Below are 21,451 nucleotides of genomic sequence, written 5' to 3'. Positions count from 1 at the left end.
AATTAATTAATAGTGAGGTGGAATGTCCAACAGTTTTTGGGGGGTTTTTCATACCATTCTCACTCTTACAAGCTAAGGTAGATGATCTCATTCAGATCTTGGAAACCTACGCTTAAAATTGGTCAAAATCTGTACTTTTCTAAAAAGCCCAATTTTGATCATTTTATAGGTTATAACACACAAAATAAGTCAGGGAGAAGTTTGATGGTTTTTGTGATATTTTTGCATCATCCAATCTCTCACAAATCAAGGTTTATATTTTCATTGAAAATCCGCCTAACATGCACCAAAAATAGGTTAAAATTCATGTTTTTCTAAAATTTCTAGTTTTGACTTTTTCTTTTTTTGGATTATAACACATAAACCTCAAATGAGGGAGAATGTCTAAAGGTTTTTAGCACATTTTTTGCATCATCTATCTCTCACGAGTCAATGTAGATAATCTTATTAAGAACTAAAAAAAGGGATATTGAATTTTTTTCCTAAGTTGGGTTTAATTATATATTTATACTACACTTTTCACACTTTAAATATTTTTATCACTTTATACGTTGGAGTACCCAAATTACTCTTATATTCAACCTCGAGAAACCAAACAACGCGACACTATTTCTTATTATGCATTGCAGAGAGAGAATATATGTAAAGATTTTGTATCAATATTTGAAACAAGATTTATCTTAACTTAAAATAAATCTAAAAATATAAAAACTTCTGTGTTTAAACCCTGGGTGTTATAAGACATGCAATGGATTGGCGTTGGAGTTAAATAGTTGTGTTAAATACCTGTGTTTAAACAAATATGTGGGGCCAAAGGGTTGAAGGGTTGGTGTTGACGCCAACCCTTGGTTTTCTGCCAACTTGTCCTTTGTCTGATTTTTATGTAGAACTAATTTTTTGTATTTTTTAACCATCAATACAACATTGAACAATACAACAACATGAAATTATAATATTAAACAATCTAATAACATGAAATCACAAAAATATTATATTTTACATAAAGTTATAAACATGAATTTACCTTATATTATTTAATTTTCAATTATTAAACAAATAAACACATAACATAAGGACTTGAATCAAGACTAACCCGAATGTAAATGATTTTGCTGTGAAATCTTTGTAACAAATGTGAATTCTCTAAAGAAATTTGACAATTTTCACCTCTCCCTCTCGTGTCCAAGTTACATTCTTTATAATAGCTTTCTCTTATGGATTTTATTGTTCAATTACAAGTGTCTTCTCTGTTGAAGAAATTTTTTTTATATTACAGAAATTCCTTCTCTTGCTAAACGGCTAAAGAAAAAGAGGGAATTTACTGTTATGGTATTCTTTCATAACATACAGACACACAAAAAAAAATTTGGGCATTTTTGTGGGATCTCTTTGAATGGGTTTAAGCTATGACAACTAGTATTAGTATTAATTTATGACAAAAAAATGTGGTGTAACACCTTAAGAAAAATGAAAAGTCTGTCATGTCTATAGTTGCAATCAAGCCGAATTAGATATTGTTTTGCTTAAACTCAGTTCAATTGTATTTATACAAAATTAGAGATATAAATAATTGACTTAAGTTTAGTTCAATAATTTATAATTAAATTGAGTAACGTATATATTTATCTATTACTTTTGTATTCGAAATTAAGAAGTAAAATTTTGTGGATAAAAATGTAAAATTTTAAAATTTTAGAGTTTATTAATATAATACTCAAACTGATTAAATTGTATAATAATAAGCTCAAACTTGACTCCTGCATATGCTAAAACACACTAGCAACATGGTTTGAAAGTACGAAAATTCGAGGTTGTTAGTTTTGTAGGTTTTTTATATATTTTATGTGTTTATGCTCAATAAACGAAAAAATTTATACAATCAAATAAGATCATTATAAATATTATTAATATTCTATTTTTGTAACTAGACGTGTAAAAGAGAATATAAATATTTTACAAAATTATGATATGGTCTACCTAGTCAAAACTATATGATAAATAAATAAATATTAGAAAATAAAATATATTCCTTTTTTTCTTTTATTATTATTATTTTTTAAATTGGACAGAATCTAACCTAATATTAATTGATAATGACCATTGCATTTATATCTAAGTCAAAAATCCTGAGTGAGAAACGGTCACGTGCGCCGTTAAATGAAATCTTCATGGTCAACATAACACACAATAACGGCGAAATAAACGGCATTTGTTACACAGAAACCACCTGGGAAATTACTGAGTAGTCCCCTTAGTTTTGAAAAAGTTCAGGATTATCCCATAGTTTGAGAATTATCCTTATACTCCTCTTACAAGTAAGAAAATCAGTTATACCGGTTCCATCCAATACAGCCCCAATGTGAACCATAAATTGGCTTGGGATAAGATTTTGGCAAATTGACACGAAAGCATGAATACTTTTCCGATTTTTTAAATTTAAAAATCACTTATTCTCTTGGAAAAGTTAAAATAGGATAAATAAAAAATAGAAATGTAAATGTTAAATTAGATATTGAAAATTAAAATTTCATACATAACAAAGCAATAGTATCAATTTGTAGGTAGTATTATTTTATTGACATATTTAAAATAAGTATTAATTACACAAATAAAAAATTGACACATGTAATTATCTACTCATAAGTATTATTGACCTCTTTTAATATATTAAGTAATAAATAATATTTTATGTATAAATATTTTTGTTTTGATAAATATAAACAAATTAACTTATTATTATAATAACACGTCAATTTGTTTATACCAAGTAAAAATGAATTGGACATCAAGCTTATGTCCAGTGTTAAATGAGAGACATTTACCGAGTGTTAGAGATTATTTACAAACTTAAGGAAGTAATTTTAAGATACTAAAGGTGAGGGGATGCCATGGAAATTAACCCAAACCAGCTGAGTCAACATCAGTCAAAAGACATATATACCCTCCACGAAGTTCACACTCTTTTCTCTCCTTCACTTTAAAGCAATTATGAATCTCTCTTTCTCTCTGTGTTTCCGGTTCAGTCCTAAAAGTTTTGTTTTGTTTCGTTTCGGTCGGGTCGCGAAAAATCGGTTTGTGTATAAGAACGCGAACGCGAACGCGAAAAGCGTTAAATTGTTCGTCTTGATTCTCACTTTACTATCTGTGTTTGTCAGAGAGCGAGAGCCATGACTGAGAGCGAGAGCCTGGAAGCTGCAAAATCACAGGAGAAGCAGCAAAACGACGACGTGGAGAAGTTACAAAAGAACGAGTTCGAGCAAGAGGAAGAAACGGAAGAGGAAGAAGAAGAGGAGGAAGAGTTATTGGCTGAAGATGAAGAAGAAGAGGAGGAGGAAGCGAGTCAACTCGGTGAGTTGAAGGAAGAGCAGCAACTCGGCGAGAGTAATCGGAGTGAAGGTAAGTGCTCATTTTTTGGAAATGCTTTTATTGTTTTGTGAAAGCAAATTTTTTATTTTTTGTGCTTTTGGAATCAAGTTTTTGCTTTTGTTTTTCTCTGAAAAAAGTTTTCTTGTGAGTGATCTGGCAGGGTTACAAGAGAATTCTGGCTTGGGATCATTAGAGCGAGCTGAGTTGCAGGTCAGGAGCTAAAAATGTTTATGTTTTTTAAAAAAAAAAAAAAATTGTTAAGCGTTGAAATTGTTATTTTTGTATAGGATATAATTGCAAAAATTAGTGGGGTTTAGGGTTTTGTTGTGTTAATAAGTTATCTGTATGTTGCTTGTGCTGTTTTGAGTTGTATAGATAGTTTAATGATACCAATTTTGTGAGCACAACTTACAAATGGTTACAAATTTCTTGTCTTGTACTTCCTCCGGAAACGGAAAAGCTGAGTGTGATACTGGACCCAAGTTTTTTGCCATTAATGGTAAAAGTTGTCAGGAATCTGTGGAACAAAAGTGTTAATATAATCTGTTCAATTGTGTTGATGTCCTTATTAACACGTCAATCCAAATTTAGGTCTTAGTAACTCAATGTCATAGTGTTATTGATATAATTGGTAGACCTCTTGGTTACTCAGCTATTACAGATCCTTGTTTGAGGTTGGGTTGATGGGGTTAATGGTTTAACTACAGGTCGAAGGAGTTTTCGGTGCCTTAAGCATCTGTCATTGGCTTATGGGTTTAGGGTTTAACTAACACAGGATGACTGATAGGAAGCGCTATCCTCATGAACTCCTTGCATATGCTGTATGGAGTAGACCTAGTGAACAGGAAGTAGGGGTTAAAGGAGCAACTATCAATTTTCTATCTAAAACAACAAGAATAACCAGTTCCTTAGAATTTGTCACTGGTTGAGGTCGGCAAGGAGGCTACCTCCTTAACTGTGTCTCATACATCATGCCCTTCGGCCTTTCCAAACAATGGGAGGAGGACTATTTTTCAGCTCTAGTTTTGCTGACTTACTAGGGACAAATACTATGTTGTAGCATGTGCAATTTTTGACCTATCATATTATCACTTTTTTCAGTTTTCACCATGTATTTCCATGTTTAATCTTCATCTGGTGCAGGTTGAGGTGTCCCACCAGTCGGTAAGTATAACAGCCCAGAATGCTGAAGCTCATGCACAAAATCAGCCTCAGTCACTGGAGTGTCCAACATTTATATGTGAACTATCACCAACTTCTGTTACACAATCGATATCATCTGCTCCAAGCCCAACTCTACCAGAACAAAGATTGTCACCACTAAAGGTTAATACCATATCTCAGCCGGAAAATTTGTCCAAGAATAAAACTGTATCTGTTGTTAACATTGTCAAGACACCTGTTCCTGATGGTTATAATTGGAGGAAATATGGTCAGAAGCAAGTGAAGAGTCCTAGAGGTTCTCGTAGCTATTACAAGTGCACTTATTCTGATTGCTGTGCTAAAAAGATTGAATGTTCTGATCACACAGGCCATGTCATAGAGATCGTTAATAAAGGCATGCACAGTCATGATCCACCTCGAAAGAATAATTCCATTCAGGAAAATAGGATTGTATCATCTGTTGGGCCTGCTTTAGGCAATAATGGTGCAGAACAACCCATCAGAGCACTTAATGATTCAGATCTATCAACATCTTCAAAAGATTGCACACAGGGAGCAACTGCAGTTGCTGAAAGAAAACGACCAAGCTTAAGTGGCAGTGATGGGAATGGTGAAACTATAGTCAAGGAGGAGCATGCACATGAACCAGAGGCCAAACGAAGGCAAGTTTATTCTTGAATTGTCTGTATTTATTATTGTTTCAGGAAGTTGGTATTTGGGATAACTTGTTTATGTTGTGACCAGGGTGAAGAAGGGTAATGTCACATGTTCAAGTCCACTCTTAAAACAGGGTAAAAAACCTAAATTTGTTGTACATGCAGCTGGTGATGTGGGAATTTCTGGTGATGGATACAGATGGCGCAAGTATGGACAAAAAATGGTGAAGGGAAATCCTAATCCTAGGTACATACTTATTTCTTGATGTCCTTAACATGGTTGGTTCGATTATATTACCTTATTACATGTGGGTGTGGTACTGAATGGCTAAAGTATTATGTAGCTGCTAATTCACTGTGATATCTATTGATTCACAGAGAGTTTTACTTTTCTTAATTTGACTTTTCTGTTCTTGCCCCTGACACATGCATTTACAATGAAAATGGTTGTTTTTATCCTATTCAGTGCTTAAGCAGTTACTCAGCTGGTTTGGCGCTGGGCAATTGAGTTATCTGATGTGCCTTAATTGATTATTGCATCCTATTTGCTGCAAGTAACATCACATAAATTATTAGAACATAAAGTTGTGACCTCTGAATGATTATATATCTAATGTCAGCTGAATTTTTGGAACATCAAATAAACTGTCATTACCTTAACCTTTCCCAATGCTGTGTGCCCATATGTCTAATCAAAATGAAAATGTTACTGTAGCTTAATATATTGACTAGGAATACATAGTGCAAGTCATCTCTTCACAACAGAGATTTGGAACATCAGATATTAATGCATGGAAATCAACTTGCCAATTCTAAACGTTCCTTGTAAATTTGTCATCCATTTTGTTTAAACAGAATTTAGTGAATTATTTATGCATCAATCCATATTCCTGAACATTTTTTGTCTCGTTGATTAACTAAATTTTTCTATATTTCCTTAATTCTTAAGAACTTCTAGTTAGAGTGGAATTCAGGAGAAATTTGAAATTTTGGATCTCTTTCCTGTTTGTATCCTGACACTGCTACATCATTAAGTCATTAACCTTTCTTAATGCAAAATTTTATGCCCTTTATGCCCATGGTTTCTATTCCACCACCAAGGAATAAAGGAAAACAAATTCAAAGCTTTTATATCTGATTTGCAGTTTGATACTCTTTCTGATTATAAAGGTTTTGTCTTTGTATTTCTGATGACAAGCACCACAAGATGCCATTAGGAATAGGAGTATTGTTTTCTACTTTTTCCTTGTCAAGGATGCCCTCTTGCCTTTTTTCTTTCTTAACTGATCAGCGCAATTGGATATTGACAATGGTCAACCTAAGGGATCCTTCTCATGTGGTACCAGGATTGTGTACATAAAATGAGCAGCAGAGATTGAAGTGCTTTTTGAGATTCTGATGTTTGACACTGATTTGGTCCCATGACTCTTTGATGGGTTAAAGGTTCTTAAATCTTGGTTAAGCAAGGACATGTGAGACTACATTATTTTATTATGACTTAAGTTTGGGATCTAACTGGATGATTGATCCCATTCCCTCTTTGCATATTTCCTTACTGCAATAAGTCATAGCATTTTATTTTTCAGTCTGCTTTTTTGAAGGGCAATGAAATCTCCTATAGTTTTCCCTATCCTTACTATTATTTTTGTCTAAATTTTATCATCATCAAAATTAGAATAACTACTGAAGTGGAATGTAATCAATTTCCCTTTGGATAAAATCTTACCTATTCAATACTTCTTTTGGACAAGATGGCAACATCATTAGCTAAGTAGAAATTTCACAATATGTTAGTTAAATGGCTTGCTAATATCTGTAAGTTTGTGCAAGTTTTCCAGTACATTTTCCCATAGTTACAGGCACCAATAGGACTTAAAAAGTTTAAACAAATTAGAAGGAACTAGTTCTTGAAATACGAAGGAAATAGATCTTTTCACCTGCCCAATCTGATGGCAAAACCACTTTTAGTGAGATAGTTACTGGTCAGTCTGGTCCTGTTTATGTCCTTAAGGTGGTTTTTTTCTTGTTTATGTCAACCAGTGAGATACTAGATATTTTATGACCTCGGCTATTATATGTTCAGGGGCCAATCCTGCCTAACCTTTTCCTCTCTTATGCTTTACTTTTTTTTCAGGAACTATTATAGATGCACTTCTGCTGGATGCCCCGTCCGAAAGCACATTGAGACAGCTGTAGATAATACAAGTGCTGTCATTATAACATATAAGGGGGTACATGATCACGACATGCCTGTGCCCAAGAAGAGGCATGGCCCACCAAGTGCTCCTCTTGTTGCTGCTGCTGCCCCCGCCTCCATGAACAATTCACAATTAAAGAAAACAGATGGAGTCCAAAACCAAACAAGTTCAACCCAGTGGTCAGTGAGCACAGAAGGTGAATTGACAGGTGCGGCCATGGATCTGGGAGGTGAGAAAGCAATGGAATCAGCTCGAACTCTTCTTAGCATCGGATTTGAAATAAAGCCTTGCTGAAATCTCCCTTCATCAACCCAGGATACAATAGGAAGATTATTAGTTTGCTTTTCTTATGTATGAAAATCATGCATCTGTCACCATATTATTGATTTTCCAGGTTTCTTTTTCTGTTTGTATCTTTTTATTATTGCTTAATTATGTGGCCTTTGTGTGAGCAGTTGTATAGTTGATGTTGTATCTGAGCTGATTTATTGTAGTTGGAACAATTTAGCTTACACTTATTTTTAGGTAATTGATCTAGTTTCACTCTAGTTACTGTAAGAGCAACATCTAGTAGTCAGTAAGTATTCAAGATTTAGGATCGGTTGGTATCACTTATCATTTTCTTTCCCATGGGGGTTAGCCGGTTACTTTGTCAATTTCAGATTATATAGTGGATAACTTGAAAAGTTCAATTGTTAGGTGATCTGGTGCATCTAATGAAGATTCTGAAGTTACTCTCTGTAAGCCCTGACCAAGTGGATAAAATTGTTCTGTCGGTGTTAGATCAAATACTTGTCGATCCGGGTCTTGTTCCCACCTTGAAGTTCCATGAGCTGAACTGTCTGGCAATTCTTTAAGATATTGTTAATACTTTTCTGGTTGCATCTGAGATAGAATGTAGTTGCAAACTTGATTTTAGTTGGTTATTGTTAGATTTATCGTAAATGATAATGAAAATCTGGCTCTTTTACGCTGATATTGTATTAGTAAGATGATTAGTTGACAAATATGTTGCATAATTTGTAGTTTGTATGTAATTCCATTGGTGATAATCTATGTTGAGCATTGTGTTTGTAGGGTTGATTGCATTTACCTCCTGGGTGTGGTTCACTAGTCTTAGAGGTATAACCCTTGTTAGTGATGTGCTCCCAGATTGTAACAACCATTAAGGAATGAGAGCATAATCGGGGGTTTTAAAACTAAGATAATTATCAAATCTCTCAATTGACTGATTTTATAAACAATGTTAGTAAAATTGAAAAGGCATAAATCATGATATTTAGAACACAAAGCCTTCTATTTGTAAAGGGGGAAACAGTATGCTATTTGGGGGGTGGAGCCAAGCTGATTTCAAACAAGGGGAACTTGGCTTGAGTGCTAAATGGTTTGTTCTATTGGTTAACAGTATCACTATTTGTTGAAGAAAAAGATAATCAAAAAAAGGGTAAAAGAATTATTGGAGAAGAAAAATAATTTAAATTATAGAAATAATCATTAAAGAAAAAGAAAAATTGTCAATAAGACAAATTTTGATATGACAATGCTTCAAATTCAACTCGTTTGAGTTGAGTAACAACCCAAGCACAATCCAATTTGGATTGCATCCACCCATGTGCTAGTAGGGAAGTGGGGTTTTGAACTCACCCTAAAGTACTTAAACAATTCCCATGTGTTGAAACTTGAAAGGTTCAAAGCTTTCCAAAACAAGCATCCCATCTACTTACTCTATAATTTTCTTCCATGGCAACAAACCAAATATAACCACCATAACGCAACAAAATTTTATAGCAATGTAGGGCCCAACAAAACCCTAAAAATGTCTCAAAATCAGGAATCCTAGACCTACCTTGCTCTTATAGACCTAAAACATAGTGCCATCATTGTCACCCATTAAAGCTAAAAGGACTGCTCAAAATCTAGCATGCTTTAGCTGTCCACCCAACTCTCCTTCACTCATCAATAATCCGCCAGACCCACCTCCTCAAACTTGTTAAAAATTGGAACGAAACTACCGTTGATCCCTCATATTCAGCCTCACTCTGTTTAGGTCCGGTAGAATTTGAAAGTAACACTTGGTAACTTATCACTTTAAAATTTGGGAATCGAGCTACCACATTTTATCTATTGGAATGAGCAAACTTCATTTTGTCTATTAGAAGGATTGGACTTTCAGATTTTCATATTAAAGGGATCCAACTTTCACTATTAACAACAATCCTAAATGTATTTGTTCATATTTTCAATTAGAAATAGCCTACAACTGATACAGACTTTATTACTTCCAAATTCTACTGGACCTTACAGAATTTGGGCAAATCTCAGGGACCAGAATGTGATTGATTCTGTTAAGTTGAGGGATTTGATAGATTGAATAGTATAATTATTTGTAGTATTACCTTTCTGTTAGATGTCTTTTGTTGGTTGTTGGGGGTTTTGATTTTAAAAGACAGATAAATTTCTAATTACTAATAGCTTTCTCAACTGTACAAAATATTGTACATCAATTTAAAAGGGCTTTCTGTGACAGATAGGCCTCTTATCTTCATCACAAATCACCGGTTAATTGTAATTTCATTTTTAGTAACCTACAATCTACAAATCCATAATACATAAGAATTCATGAATTTTTATACACAAATCCACCTTTTCCATTTTTACGACCACCCAAAAGCATGAGTTGGTTTAAATCAAGTTCATGGCAAAAGTGATGACCGACTGGACCTGAAAGCTCCATCTGTCCTGATGTTGCCACCAACCAAGACCTCCTTCCTCTTCTTTCTTTTGGGTTCATCATTCTGAGGATAGACTTAATGCATCAATTGATAGTTCTGATTCGATGGCACCTTCTGTTTTCTTGTCCTTGTTCTTATCAGGGTCGCCATTTTCCTCCACTTCTGCAGCAGCTATACACTCCTGGAACCTGAAACAACTGGTGAGATGGTCGTTGGTTATCCCTGCAGCCTGCATGAATGAGTAAATGACAGTAGGCCCCACACTCCGGAATCCTCTTCTCACAAGATCTTTGCTTATCACATCAGCTTTCGGGGATTTCACTGGGACTTGTCGAGGGTACCGGAACTTGCTTACCAGAGGCTTGTGATTCACAAAGCTCCAAATATAATTGTCAAATGATCCAAATTCATCTATGACCTGGCATCAGGCAAAACCTGCAAAAAGTTAGTTGCAATCATAATCATAGCAACTATGAAGTGTGCAATAATGGTACTTACTTCGGTAACAAAAGCTTAGTGGCTAATGACTGGAAAAAGCCATTAACTCAGATTGAATGATTTGAGACTAACCAACCAACAAGCTGGCATCTTTCAAGCCAGAATAATTAGGTTGCATGAGTAAACTCTTGAGATGAAGATAAATAATTCACATCAAATTAAAGGATGGTAGAATAATATTTTGTCCTACATGGGTCACACTAATTGCAGAGGGATCAGGACCACCATTCAACTACTTTTCACCTAACCCACCTTATCAAATAATCACTATGCACCCATTAGATCTCAATAAACAAAAGAGGGAATAAAAAAAAAAAATTCCATGCAATGGCAAAAGAATATAATACAAAAGTGGGAATATTGAACCAATCTAAGGCTCTCTGCATCAAATGATCAATGCGTTAACTAATCCTCCTTTGAGAAATGGACAACTCTGTCAGAGTTGACATCTTGCAGCCATTTGTTTAATTTTTAGTGGAAGTGAATTCAAATAGGTAAATTTGCATCATTTTTTTTATTAAATGAAACTATGTTGTAAACATTTTTGCAGGAAATATGTTCTTAACATCTTCTATGGTCTTCCACATGCACATTTTCTGCCACTAAATAGAACAGTGGTACAAGAAATGAGAATCTACCTTGGATATTTGTCGAGCATTCTCAAAGATAGCACGCAGCTTAAGTTCAGATAATAGAGAGCTTGCAGTACTTCCTGCTGCTATTATCTTTTTCTCATTCAATCTCGAGACAGCAATGGGGTCAAAGTCCACAAAAACTTCCCTGCATTATTGCAATTGTGAAAATAGAATCTGGAAATGGGTACAGGCCAAGACTAGAGGTCAACAAATATTACATCATTTTACAAAAGGAACAAGAGACTTTCACATGATGTTCATACCTAAAGATGTACCTCTTGCTAAGGATAGCAGGCCATGTGAGTTCAGACAAAGCACCTGAAAGGACAAGAAGCTCAAACAATTTCCTGCACACAGAAGTATATAAACCAAACCATTTGTTAAGCAGAATTTCACCACTAAGCAGAAGCCTTTTTGACATAAAAGGCAAAGTTCTGATTACATACTTGTCATCATGTACTGGAACTCCCCATTCTTCATCATGGAAGGCAGCATAACTGGGGTCTGAGTTTAGAACGAAAATTGCTTAGTAATAATACTTGGAAGTACAAAAGCAATTACACAAATACCAAAGGTAAATTCCACACCTAATTTATATTTATGTCTTAAATAATGCTTCAACATAAAAAAATGGGTGCACTGTCACCTGTGAATTTATACCGTCCACATCTAATGAACATTGAAAGCAATATAGAAACAAGTACAATTTTTTATAAATGATGGTTGATAGCAAGATGGCAACAAGTAGGAACTTATAAATGATGGTCAATGAATCATAATGTTTCATCTCACTGCCCCAACCAGAATCATATTTCATTCAAGTATATTTAAATTGTATAAACCTGTAAGTCTATAACCTTCATAAAATACAAATACCTCTAGCACAGAATGACACAAGAAAAAGCCATTGACTCGATATTGCAGGATTCAAACAAAAATTATCAACCACAATCAATATCAGTAAGAAAAGATATAAGTTTTGCTTTGCAGACACATTTTGGACATATAACTGCTAACATAAGTACAGCAGGTCAAATAAAAGTTAGATGCAATCCAAGTCAATATATGCCTTTGAACAGATTCTGGAAATCCAAGCAAACAGAGTAATTATTTATTTTGTAGTTGAATTAAATAACATTCCATTTTATCACACAAAACCAACGATATGAACTTGGAATGCATAAGCAGTAACATATACATAATGAGACTAAACTTTAAAACAAAGCAAACAAATAGAATGACAAATATTTAAAGGGTAGTCCCAAATAATCATTTCATTTTTGCATGTTAAAGGGTTCCATAGGCAAATGCAAGACCATATATGACACCAACAAAAACAATCCTTCACCTTACCACACTTTTTGAGCTACTCGCAATTTACTAGCAAAGATGATCGTGTGTCAAAAACACATGATAACACATATTTCACACATATAAAGAAAAAGTGCAACAAATTACTCAAAAATAAAAGAAGCAAGAACGAACCAGTATTAGGTGTCACCCATGCACACCTTTTCTTGGTCTGTGAACCATCAGATGGTGGAGAATCCAACCCTCCATCAGAAACAACACTTCTTGGCTTTGAAGCAAACGGCTTCCTTCTACTCCCTACACTATTCGACCGTGTCAACCTCCCAGTAGATGCTCGACTATGAAATGAATCTGTAGAGGCATCAGATGAGCATGAAGCATTGAGAGATAAATTAGACTGTAATAACTGTTCATGGCGGCGAAGCACTGATGGAACACTTAGGGAATGTGATTTAGGTGACAATGTAGAAGTAGCCTTAGATGACAAAGAGGCACTTTTCTTTTCATCTGCTGAATTAACCTCTACAGGTGATTTTTCAACCTTTCTCAATGGCTTCGAAGCAGGTTTCCGTGCACTCAATGAACCTGTTTTGTTCCCTGCAGGTCCTAGGACTGGCCTGCTGTCCGACTCAGCCACATTCATTGATCTTACTCTAGGAGCACCTGACATTGCTTCAACACAGTTAATTCAACTGAAAATTTGTGGAGATCTTAGCTCTTTTGATCACAAAATCTCTCAAAACTTGCTAATTTCACAAGCTAGTGGCTCAACCAAATCCTCAAACGCAAACAAATACCAAACAAAATCAGCTGATGACATCACCAAATCCTTATAATTTCCCAACTAAACAGCAACATCATCAAAAAAACACCAATAGATTCCACTTAAATCCTCACTTCCACCACATATGAAGCTCAAATCTCCTAAACATTGGCAATCATGTACATTATCCACTTCTAGCCAACCACATCCATGTACACAGATCCCGGCTCTTCAAACTCAAAGTCGCCCAAATTTGAACTTCTAAACCTCCTACCACTCACTCAAACCGCCAAACCCACCTCACAAAAACCCCTACACCCTCATTTTGCTTATCCACAAACTTCAAATCAGCTCAAAAACCCTGAAACAAAAAATCCCACCAAAATATATCAAAACGAGCTCAACTTTCAAACAAAGCCAACCTTCAAATTCACAAAAAGCTGCCAAACCATCATTATACAATAAAAAGATTTGATTTTGAAAAAAATATATGTATTCTCAATGAAACACATTCAAAACCAAGCATAGAAACAAAAAAATTCCATTTTGCATTGTTAAAAACGAGAGGGGGAGAGAGAGAGAGAGAGAGAGAATTCGAATGTTTTTACCTCAAAAGAAAAGCTGGGGTTTTTTAAACTGTGTCGTTTCAGTGAGTTCCACATGGGATAATTTCTAAAGCTGACACATTTATAATTAAAAATCTCAACTTTTTGATTGTTTCCCGAGAAAATGAAAAATGGGTTGATCGGAAATGGAGATTGAATGTAGGTTTCGATCTATCCAGATTGAAACTCTCTCTTTCTACAAAAAATTCATTGCTTTTTAGAGAGAGAAGTGAAGAGCAAACGGGTGGAAGCGAGAGAAAAATAAGAGATTGGGCTTTCTTTATGTATTTTGCCGGTGAATGGTGACAGGACCGGCCGGTTTCTACCTTTATTTCACTGGCTGTTCCCGGTTAATTTCTAGGTAAGGCTATCACCATCAACCGTTTTTGTGTTTACATATTTATTAAATAAAAATTACTATAAATAAATTTTATCGATTAAAAAAGGATTTTTATTTGCTGGATACGATAGAGGTGAGTGTATAAGGTGCAATTCGTGATTGATGCTTTAAAATTCAAAATTAATTAAAAAATATTTTAATTTTATATTCAATTCAAACTAATTTTATATGAAAACAAATTTAATATTTACTTTAATTTAAGTTTGAATAATTTTAACTAAAGTCCAAACCTAGGTTTTGTAGCAAAACCTGCCTTTCGACATTGAGCATCGAATGATTTCAGCATCAATTTAAACTTCCAATATATCAATAATTTTGTGAATTTAATCTCCAAAAAAAATATAATAATCTTTTAATAATTTTCATTTTTGAAGAAATTCAAAGAACAAAATATACAATCATATATAATATAATTAAAAAAACTAATAATTTGAAATTATAAATTACAATGACGTGGTGGTTATAGTAGTAACAACAACGAAAACATATGATTATTTAATGAATTTACGAAAATTACAAATACAAATAAAAGGGCTTAATATTAATAAATGTGCAGTTATTTTTTCTCGTATTAATAAATGGTTGGTAGTAAGTTTATAGTGACTAGTTTATTATGAATGAACTACTCAATTAATAGATTAATTGAATAAGTAATATAATAAGATATGCATTGAATAACTTTGAAATGACATTCATGCCAATCTATTTTTTTAACTTTCCAATACTAACTAATTGGATCTACACAAAAAGATTAGAGGCCTAGGTATAGATGGATACATAGCAATATTTTCAAGAGTTAATGTTAGCCCTGAATATCCCCAATGGCAAACAAATCAAGTTCATAAGAAAACTCAAATACCCCAATGGCAAACAAATCAACGAGGACAAGTGAGCTTAGCTTAAATCTTTTACTCTTTTGTCTTCAATATGTCTTTCTTCTTTCCATCCCTTGAAACAAAGCATTTTCAGTTAAAAATCTTTTCTTTCTTTGTTTTCTAGTCAAATTCAATGCCCCCTTTTACTTTTTGATAATATGTGGCGAATTAAGGTTCAAGGTCAAAATCAGTGGGTGGAAATTATCTCTCAACTTTTCTGTTTCCAACATGCTAACATTTTGAATAATATGATTCTCCCACCCAACATTCTCAATTTTGAAAAATGGAAAATCAAAATCCTATAATCTCCCATGTTTAGATGACAAGTTGAAGCTAAAAACTTGAACCCCATCAAACCCTACAAACCTTTTGATAATCTAGAAATCCTTGAAGATTGAAATATATGAGAACTGGGAAACAATAACCTTCAACCATATACGTGATCATTAGGAGATCCGAAATTCCGAATTCCAAACCCAAAAATTTGTGAGGGCAAACAACAATTGAGAAATCATATAGCAATAGCATATTTCACCATTGATCATGAAAATGCAACTTTTAAGAATCAAATAATAGGGGAAGAATTCAATTTGGTTACAAGGGACATAAAAAAAACCCTTGGAATTCTCAACTTTGATTCACTAATCCTAAGTTTAGAATTTCAACAAAGGGCGAAAAGAAAGTACTAAAGCGATTAAAAGCCAAAAAGGAGTTTAAATCTATTGAACATGGAATGATCAAGAACAGTAAAAAAAGTGAAAGATTTTATTCTTTTTAATGAAAAAGACATTTGATCTGCAAGACTGCATCCATTGGGTGGCATCCATCAACTGGTTATTAGGCTTAAAAACATATAGAAATTGAAAATTGGAAAAAAAAAAAAAAAAGGAACTCTTAACTTCATATCAGTTATAGACAACGTGAAATCAACGTTAAGATATGAATGTTACAACGTCATTTAGTAACATACAACATGTAACTGATTTAAACTCACGGGGTTTCATAGAAAGTCTAGAGAAAAGGTGATCAATGTCATTAAGAAACTGAAGAGTCTTATGGAAGATAAAAACTAAGAACCCACTGAGCCTAATTAGTTAGTTATAAAAAGGAAAAAAAAAAAAAGCAAGGGACAGATACATGATCAACTGAAAGAAAAGATGCATCCATTACAGGAAATAACTCTACACCATCATAGAAAACAGCTGTACATGATTAACCTACACCAGTATAAATAGTCTTTCCCAGAAGTAATGATCCAAATGATAATTGGCAAGAAAAGAAAGTCATGACATCACTATAAAAAAGGCAACATATATTTCTGGACAACATGGTTCAACAGAAATTAACAACAATCCATTCATCGCCAAAATATCACATTAAGTGCAGTTAATATGCCTGCCACTGAATGACACAACACTGGTGATGGCCGTGGCCACATTTTCTTCAGCAGTTAATAGTTAGTTTTAGAATTTGTACTTCTTTGTTCAGTGAAACAAGCAGCCACTAAAATAGATAAGGACAAAGTAGCGAATGATCGGTGTCTATTCAATCAAGAGGATAATACCATTGAACACATCAGTAGAATTTGTAAAAGGGTTAGACAATATATTAAATTGTTTTATAGATACAAAGACAGACAAATAGGGTTTTTGTGTCAAATAAGTCCATCAAATCCACACATTACACCAGTAAGAAAACACCTTACCAAGTATCACATCCTCCAAAATATGAATTGAAATTGTGACCACCTATAAGATCCGGAAATGACATCTACAAGCAATAAAACATACACCAAAAATTAGAAGTTTTAAGAGCGATTTTAAAGGGACATTTGAAGAAAAAGTTCAGTCTTGTCATGTACAATGACAGCAAGCTCTAAATTGGCTACAGCTGTTCTGTATCACACTCAATCTATGACTAGAGGTGGAACCTTTATTTGACCACAAAAAGTTGGGGGTTACAAGCCAGCAAGGAAATTGATAATCTATTCTATCAGAGGTGGCAGAATCTGTTGTTATAGAACTTTTCTAGGAATCTCAATTCATGTGAAGCTCATCTCAGGCTTTAGCAATTTTTTTGTGCAATTGCAGGCGTGATGCTTCATATTTGAAAACCTTGATCCTAGATTCCCTAGTCTACAGAAATTCGTTAAAAAGATTTTCAAATACAAATATCACAGTAGGAACCCTTGATGACCAATTTGGGTAAACTCAAGAAATTAAAGAACCTTATCATAAAGGAAGCAGACAGTAGTAGCATGGAACAAGAAACATGATTAATTTCAGAAATATACAGATGATGTAAATAATTAAAAGCATTAGAAATTAAGATTTAACGGACACATAAACACAAAGGCAGAAAAATGGAAGACATCACATACCCCAGCAAACCCCTGCCTTGCCATTTTCGGGGTGTCACTGACAAGTTGATGAGAGCACCTTGCCTCATTATTTCTACAGGTACTGCTTGACCCTGATTTGACTGGCCTTCAAAAGCAAGCCTTTGTAGCAAATTCTCACCAGCTTCTACATTTCCAAATTTCACAATCTGATCTCCAAGCTGTAAGCCATCCTCTGCCGATGGAGATGCATCAGTAATTTCATCAATAAGTGCAAACGGTTTGCTGATAATCACATCCACATCCAAGGCAGCAGAAGAATCTCTCTGAATAAAATTGCTTGGGGATGCAGACGAAGCAGCATTGACAAGCGATGGGTTTTGATTATTTGACTCTGCATTGTTACCTTCACGACAAGGCAAAAAAATGCAATCATGTTCATGTTTATAGAAAACATAATTTCAAAACAAAAAAAATTTGCTCCAATTTGAATGTGAAACTATCTGCCATAAGAAATGTTCTAAAACTTATAATTCAAGCATGACAGACTTTAGAGGCTAAAACTACTAAAAGATGAGATTAGTAATCCTCAAATTTCAAGTAGTGAGAGAACTAGATAAAGACAAGGTGAACCAAACCGACACAGCCTTCATTTCTTATCCTTAAAATTACAGAATGTGTATTTTATAGATGAGCCTATTAGAAATCTCATCCTATAAATAATTCAGATACACTTACCCCCACAAAAGGGAAGTTTCAACAGACAACAAGTATTGTATGTTTGGGAGAAAGAGAGAATACTAAAGTATTATGTGGTAAACTTTTGGAGAGATTTAGAAAGATAACTGTGGACAAGCTAACATATAGTTAGCAATAAGGTTCTCATCCTAACAGGTTTGTCCGTGAATTTAAAACAGTGTTCAAGAACCACAACATTGAATCCCAAGAACTTGCAACTATCACCGCTGTTCTTAGTCATTCAAAATTGATAGTTAAGCTAAAATTTACATCTCTAATAATATTAAAGATTTCATTCTCTCAAGAACTAGTGAACTATACACACTTTATTCAAAACAGTTAAGCAATTTTATCAAAAGAATCCTCTTGTTCAAATATGGCCATAAGACAATTGCTTCCAACCACAAACCTGCATCTTTGACAGATGTAGATACAGTAGAGACCCTACCCGAATGCAGAAGTTGTATATTTTCATTTATTTTCTCAGTAATCTCCTTATGATCATTTCGCAACTCTGCACCCCAAATAAGTAAATAATATAAATATAAAAACAACGCATATAAAACATAAACTACCACTCTACTAATAATATGTTGTGGAACACTCTCATATCAATAAAAACACTTCCATACATATCATATAATGTCAATTTCACATTGTTTGGCTGTGGCTGAAGTACTTTTGCTACAAGTACAAGATTAAAAGAACATCTCAGATAAAAAAAGCAATGGAAATCCTTTTCAAAATACTTCATCCATAAAGTTCCAAGAACACACCTTCCAAGTGTTTTTTTGCAGAATTTGCTCAGAAGCGCTTTTTCGAAAAGTACTTCAAAACACAGTTTTTTGTAATCCAAAACTTGTATCATATTCAAACTAATACAGAGACTGTTGAAAATTTAATCAATAAAATAACAAATGAATAAATAAACCAACAATTCAAACACAATAAAGAAAATACCAGCTAGACGACGCCGTTCAGCTCGAACAAGAGGTATATCAATATCAGAACGAGGAAAGCCCTGCACAACACAAACAAACAGTCAGAAGAATCAACTCAGAAACACACCGCTAAACTTCACAATTAAAAAAAATAGAAAAAAATTTAAAGTCTATTTCGATCGAAAACCTCAGCGTCTATGAGATTGCCGGACAGACCAGGGCCGTCAGGTGTAGAGAGACGTTGGATGATGGCGTTCATCTCGGCTTCGACGGCCGTTCGCTTTTCCATCAAACTCATTGCCTCCGCTTTCAAATTTGCTCCCACCATTCTTGACCGGGCTACGTTCGGAGGATTGTTAGGGCTTTGCGGAGAACAGTCGAGCGATAAAAACTTTTAAAGGAAAATTAAATTAATTGTCCAAAACATTAGAATAGTAAAAAAATTACCCAATTTCTGTTGGATGAAGCAAAAATTTAATATGAAATGACTAAAATGTTTGCATATATACAAACTAAACTAAATCAAATCTCCATCCTTCTGCCCCAAATTAACTGTTTCAAATTTTGAAGAAAACCCAAGGCTTCCACCCGGCTCCTGATGACTACTCAAAATTTTGGCTTTTCTTTAATATTTTTATAGTTTTCTAACAACAAAAATGGTAGAGGAGATGAGTACATTATTTTTTATTTTATTTGAATTATTTTGGTATTTAAATTTTACTGATTAGATGAAAATTTTATATATTATTAGTTTAGGATTTTATGATTTGAATAATTAATTTTATGAGTTGATTTTTAGTTATTTTAGATAAATTAGTTGATGACTATTGTGTTATAATAGTTATAGATTCATTTGTTATTGAAATGAAAATTGAAAAATGAGATTTTGGTCTAAAAATATGGATTTTTGATACAGCGCTTCAACTTGGGGAATCTTAAGTTGGATTGAGACCGCAAGGGAGGGATTGTGATTTTTTAAACAGTAATCACTTGGGAGACCTCAAAGGAGGGGGAAATTGCGATTTTTTTGAACAGTGCCTCTAAGGAACCATGGCAGAGGGGGAAATTTTTCATTTTTTAAACTGTGTAACACGGGGAAACACGTTATAGGGGAGAAATTGTGAGTTTTTTAAACAGTAAAACCTATGGGAAAGATGAAAATTGTTAAAGTGGTAAATTGATAGTTTTTCTTTTCTAGGGCTTGTTAACATGTAGTTTTGAATTTCTTCCATTTTTTCTATTATAAGGTTTTTCACGTGTAGTTTTTAAATTCAAGTCTGTTTTTTTATTTTTTTTATTTTCGGATTTTTTAATATGTAGTTTTCAAACTTCAAGTCAATTTTTCAATTTTTCTCATTCTAGTGTTTTTTGACATATAGTTTTTGAATTTCAAATCAGATTTTTTTATTTTCCTATTTTAGGGTTTTTTAATGTGTAATTTTCAAATTTAAGGTTAGATTTTTTTTATTTTTCACAATCTAGGTTTTTTTATGTGTAATTTTTGAATTTTAGATATGTTTTTTATTTTTTTCTCATTCTAGGGTTTTTCGATATGTAGTTTTTGAAATTTAGGTCAATTTTTTTATTTTTCTCATTCTAGAGTTTTTAATATGTAGTTTTTAGATTTTAGGTCTGTTTTTTGACATTTTTTATTCTAAAGTTTTTCGACGTATAGTTTTCGAAATTCAAATTGGTTTTTCAATTTTTTTTACTTTAGGATTTTTTGACGTGTAGTTTTCAAATTTTAAATTTTATTTTTTGATTTTTTTTTCATTTAAGGTTTTTCAATATGTGGTTTTCAGATTTCAGGTATGAAAAACCCTAAATGGCTAATAATCTTTAAAAGGAGTAAATAGAATTATTTAAAACTTTTAAGCAAATTTATAATTAAGCATAACCAATCAAATAAATTCAACAAGATGTTTAAACAATTAAGCACAAATTATATTCAATAACTTATCAAAGCATATGTGAGCATAAACTATGTGCAATAACTTATCACAAACACACAACACAAATGTAAAGTCTCTAAAACAATATTTTATTAAAATCAATCACTTAAGCAATTTCAACCAAGATATTCAAGTAAAACCAATATTTAACAAATTCTCAAATACACATTACGAATATATGAAACTCAAAATAAAAAGAGTAGGGAAAGAAAATGTTCAAGATATATAGTGATTCGGAGTTTTCTCTTTTAAGCCTCATACATTCATTTCTTCAAGCAA

The 21,451-nt window shown here is 33.4% G+C and overlaps 3 protein-coding genes across 6 annotated transcripts; 1 reads left to right on the top strand and 2 right to left on the bottom strand.

The window, feature by feature from the left end:
* Positions 1–2,996: 2,996 nt before the first annotated feature.
* Positions 2,997–7,896, top strand: LOC123195304 (probable WRKY transcription factor 32). Its single transcript, XM_044608982.1, has 5 exons — positions 2,997–3,396; positions 3,527–3,576; positions 4,510–5,192; positions 5,275–5,433; positions 7,321–7,896. The coding sequence occupies exons 1-5, from the start codon at positions 3,168–3,170 to the stop codon at positions 7,676–7,678; spliced, it is 1,479 nt and encodes a 492-aa protein (XP_044464917.1). The 5' UTR covers positions 2,997–3,167; the 3' UTR covers positions 7,679–7,896.
* A 1,925-nt stretch (positions 7,897–9,821) lies between these two features.
* Positions 9,822–14,194, bottom strand: LOC123195063 (probable GMP synthase [glutamine-hydrolyzing]). Its single transcript, XM_044608638.1, has 6 exons — positions 13,932–14,194; positions 12,735–13,684; positions 11,696–11,753; positions 11,513–11,596; positions 11,253–11,394; positions 9,822–10,534 (listed from the first exon to the last, which is right to left on the bottom strand). Exons 2-6 carry the CDS (start codon positions 13,228–13,230, stop codon positions 10,175–10,177), a joined length of 1,140 nt encoding a protein of 379 aa, XP_044464573.1. The 5' UTR covers positions 13,231–13,684; positions 13,932–14,194; the 3' UTR covers positions 9,822–10,174.
* Positions 14,195–16,727: 2,533 nt separating this feature from the next.
* LOC123193926 (26S proteasome non-ATPase regulatory subunit 9-like) lies at positions 16,728–19,822 on the bottom strand. 4 transcript variants are annotated; one of them, XM_044607013.1, is made up of 6 exons: positions 19,668–19,822; positions 19,408–19,559; positions 19,240–19,300; positions 18,689–18,793; positions 17,584–17,947; positions 16,728–16,973 (listed from the first exon to the last, which is right to left on the bottom strand). In XM_044607013.1, the coding sequence occupies exons 2-6, from the start codon at positions 19,546–19,548 to the stop codon at positions 16,952–16,954; spliced, it is 693 nt and encodes a 230-aa protein (XP_044462948.1). In that variant the 5' UTR covers positions 19,549–19,559; positions 19,668–19,822; the 3' UTR covers positions 16,728–16,951. The 4 variants fall into 4 exon arrangements, with proteins under 4 accessions (XP_044462948.1, XP_044462949.1, XP_044462947.1 ...); XM_044607014.1 differs by lacking the exon at positions 19,668–19,822 and having other exon boundaries at positions 18,728–18,793; positions 19,408–19,655; XM_044607012.1 differs by lacking the exon at positions 19,668–19,822 and having other exon boundaries at positions 19,408–19,653.
* Between the last annotated feature and the right edge of the window lie 1,629 nt (positions 19,823–21,451).

This window comes from Mangifera indica, chromosome 13 (genome assembly GCF_011075055.1).
Source record: "Mangifera indica cultivar Alphonso chromosome 13, CATAS_Mindica_2.1, whole genome shotgun sequence".
NCBI lineage: Eukaryota > Viridiplantae > Streptophyta > Magnoliopsida > Sapindales > Anacardiaceae > Mangifera > Mangifera indica.
The sequence above is the reverse complement of the archived record's forward strand: the minus strand, read 5'-3'. Positions and strand labels throughout refer to the sequence as shown.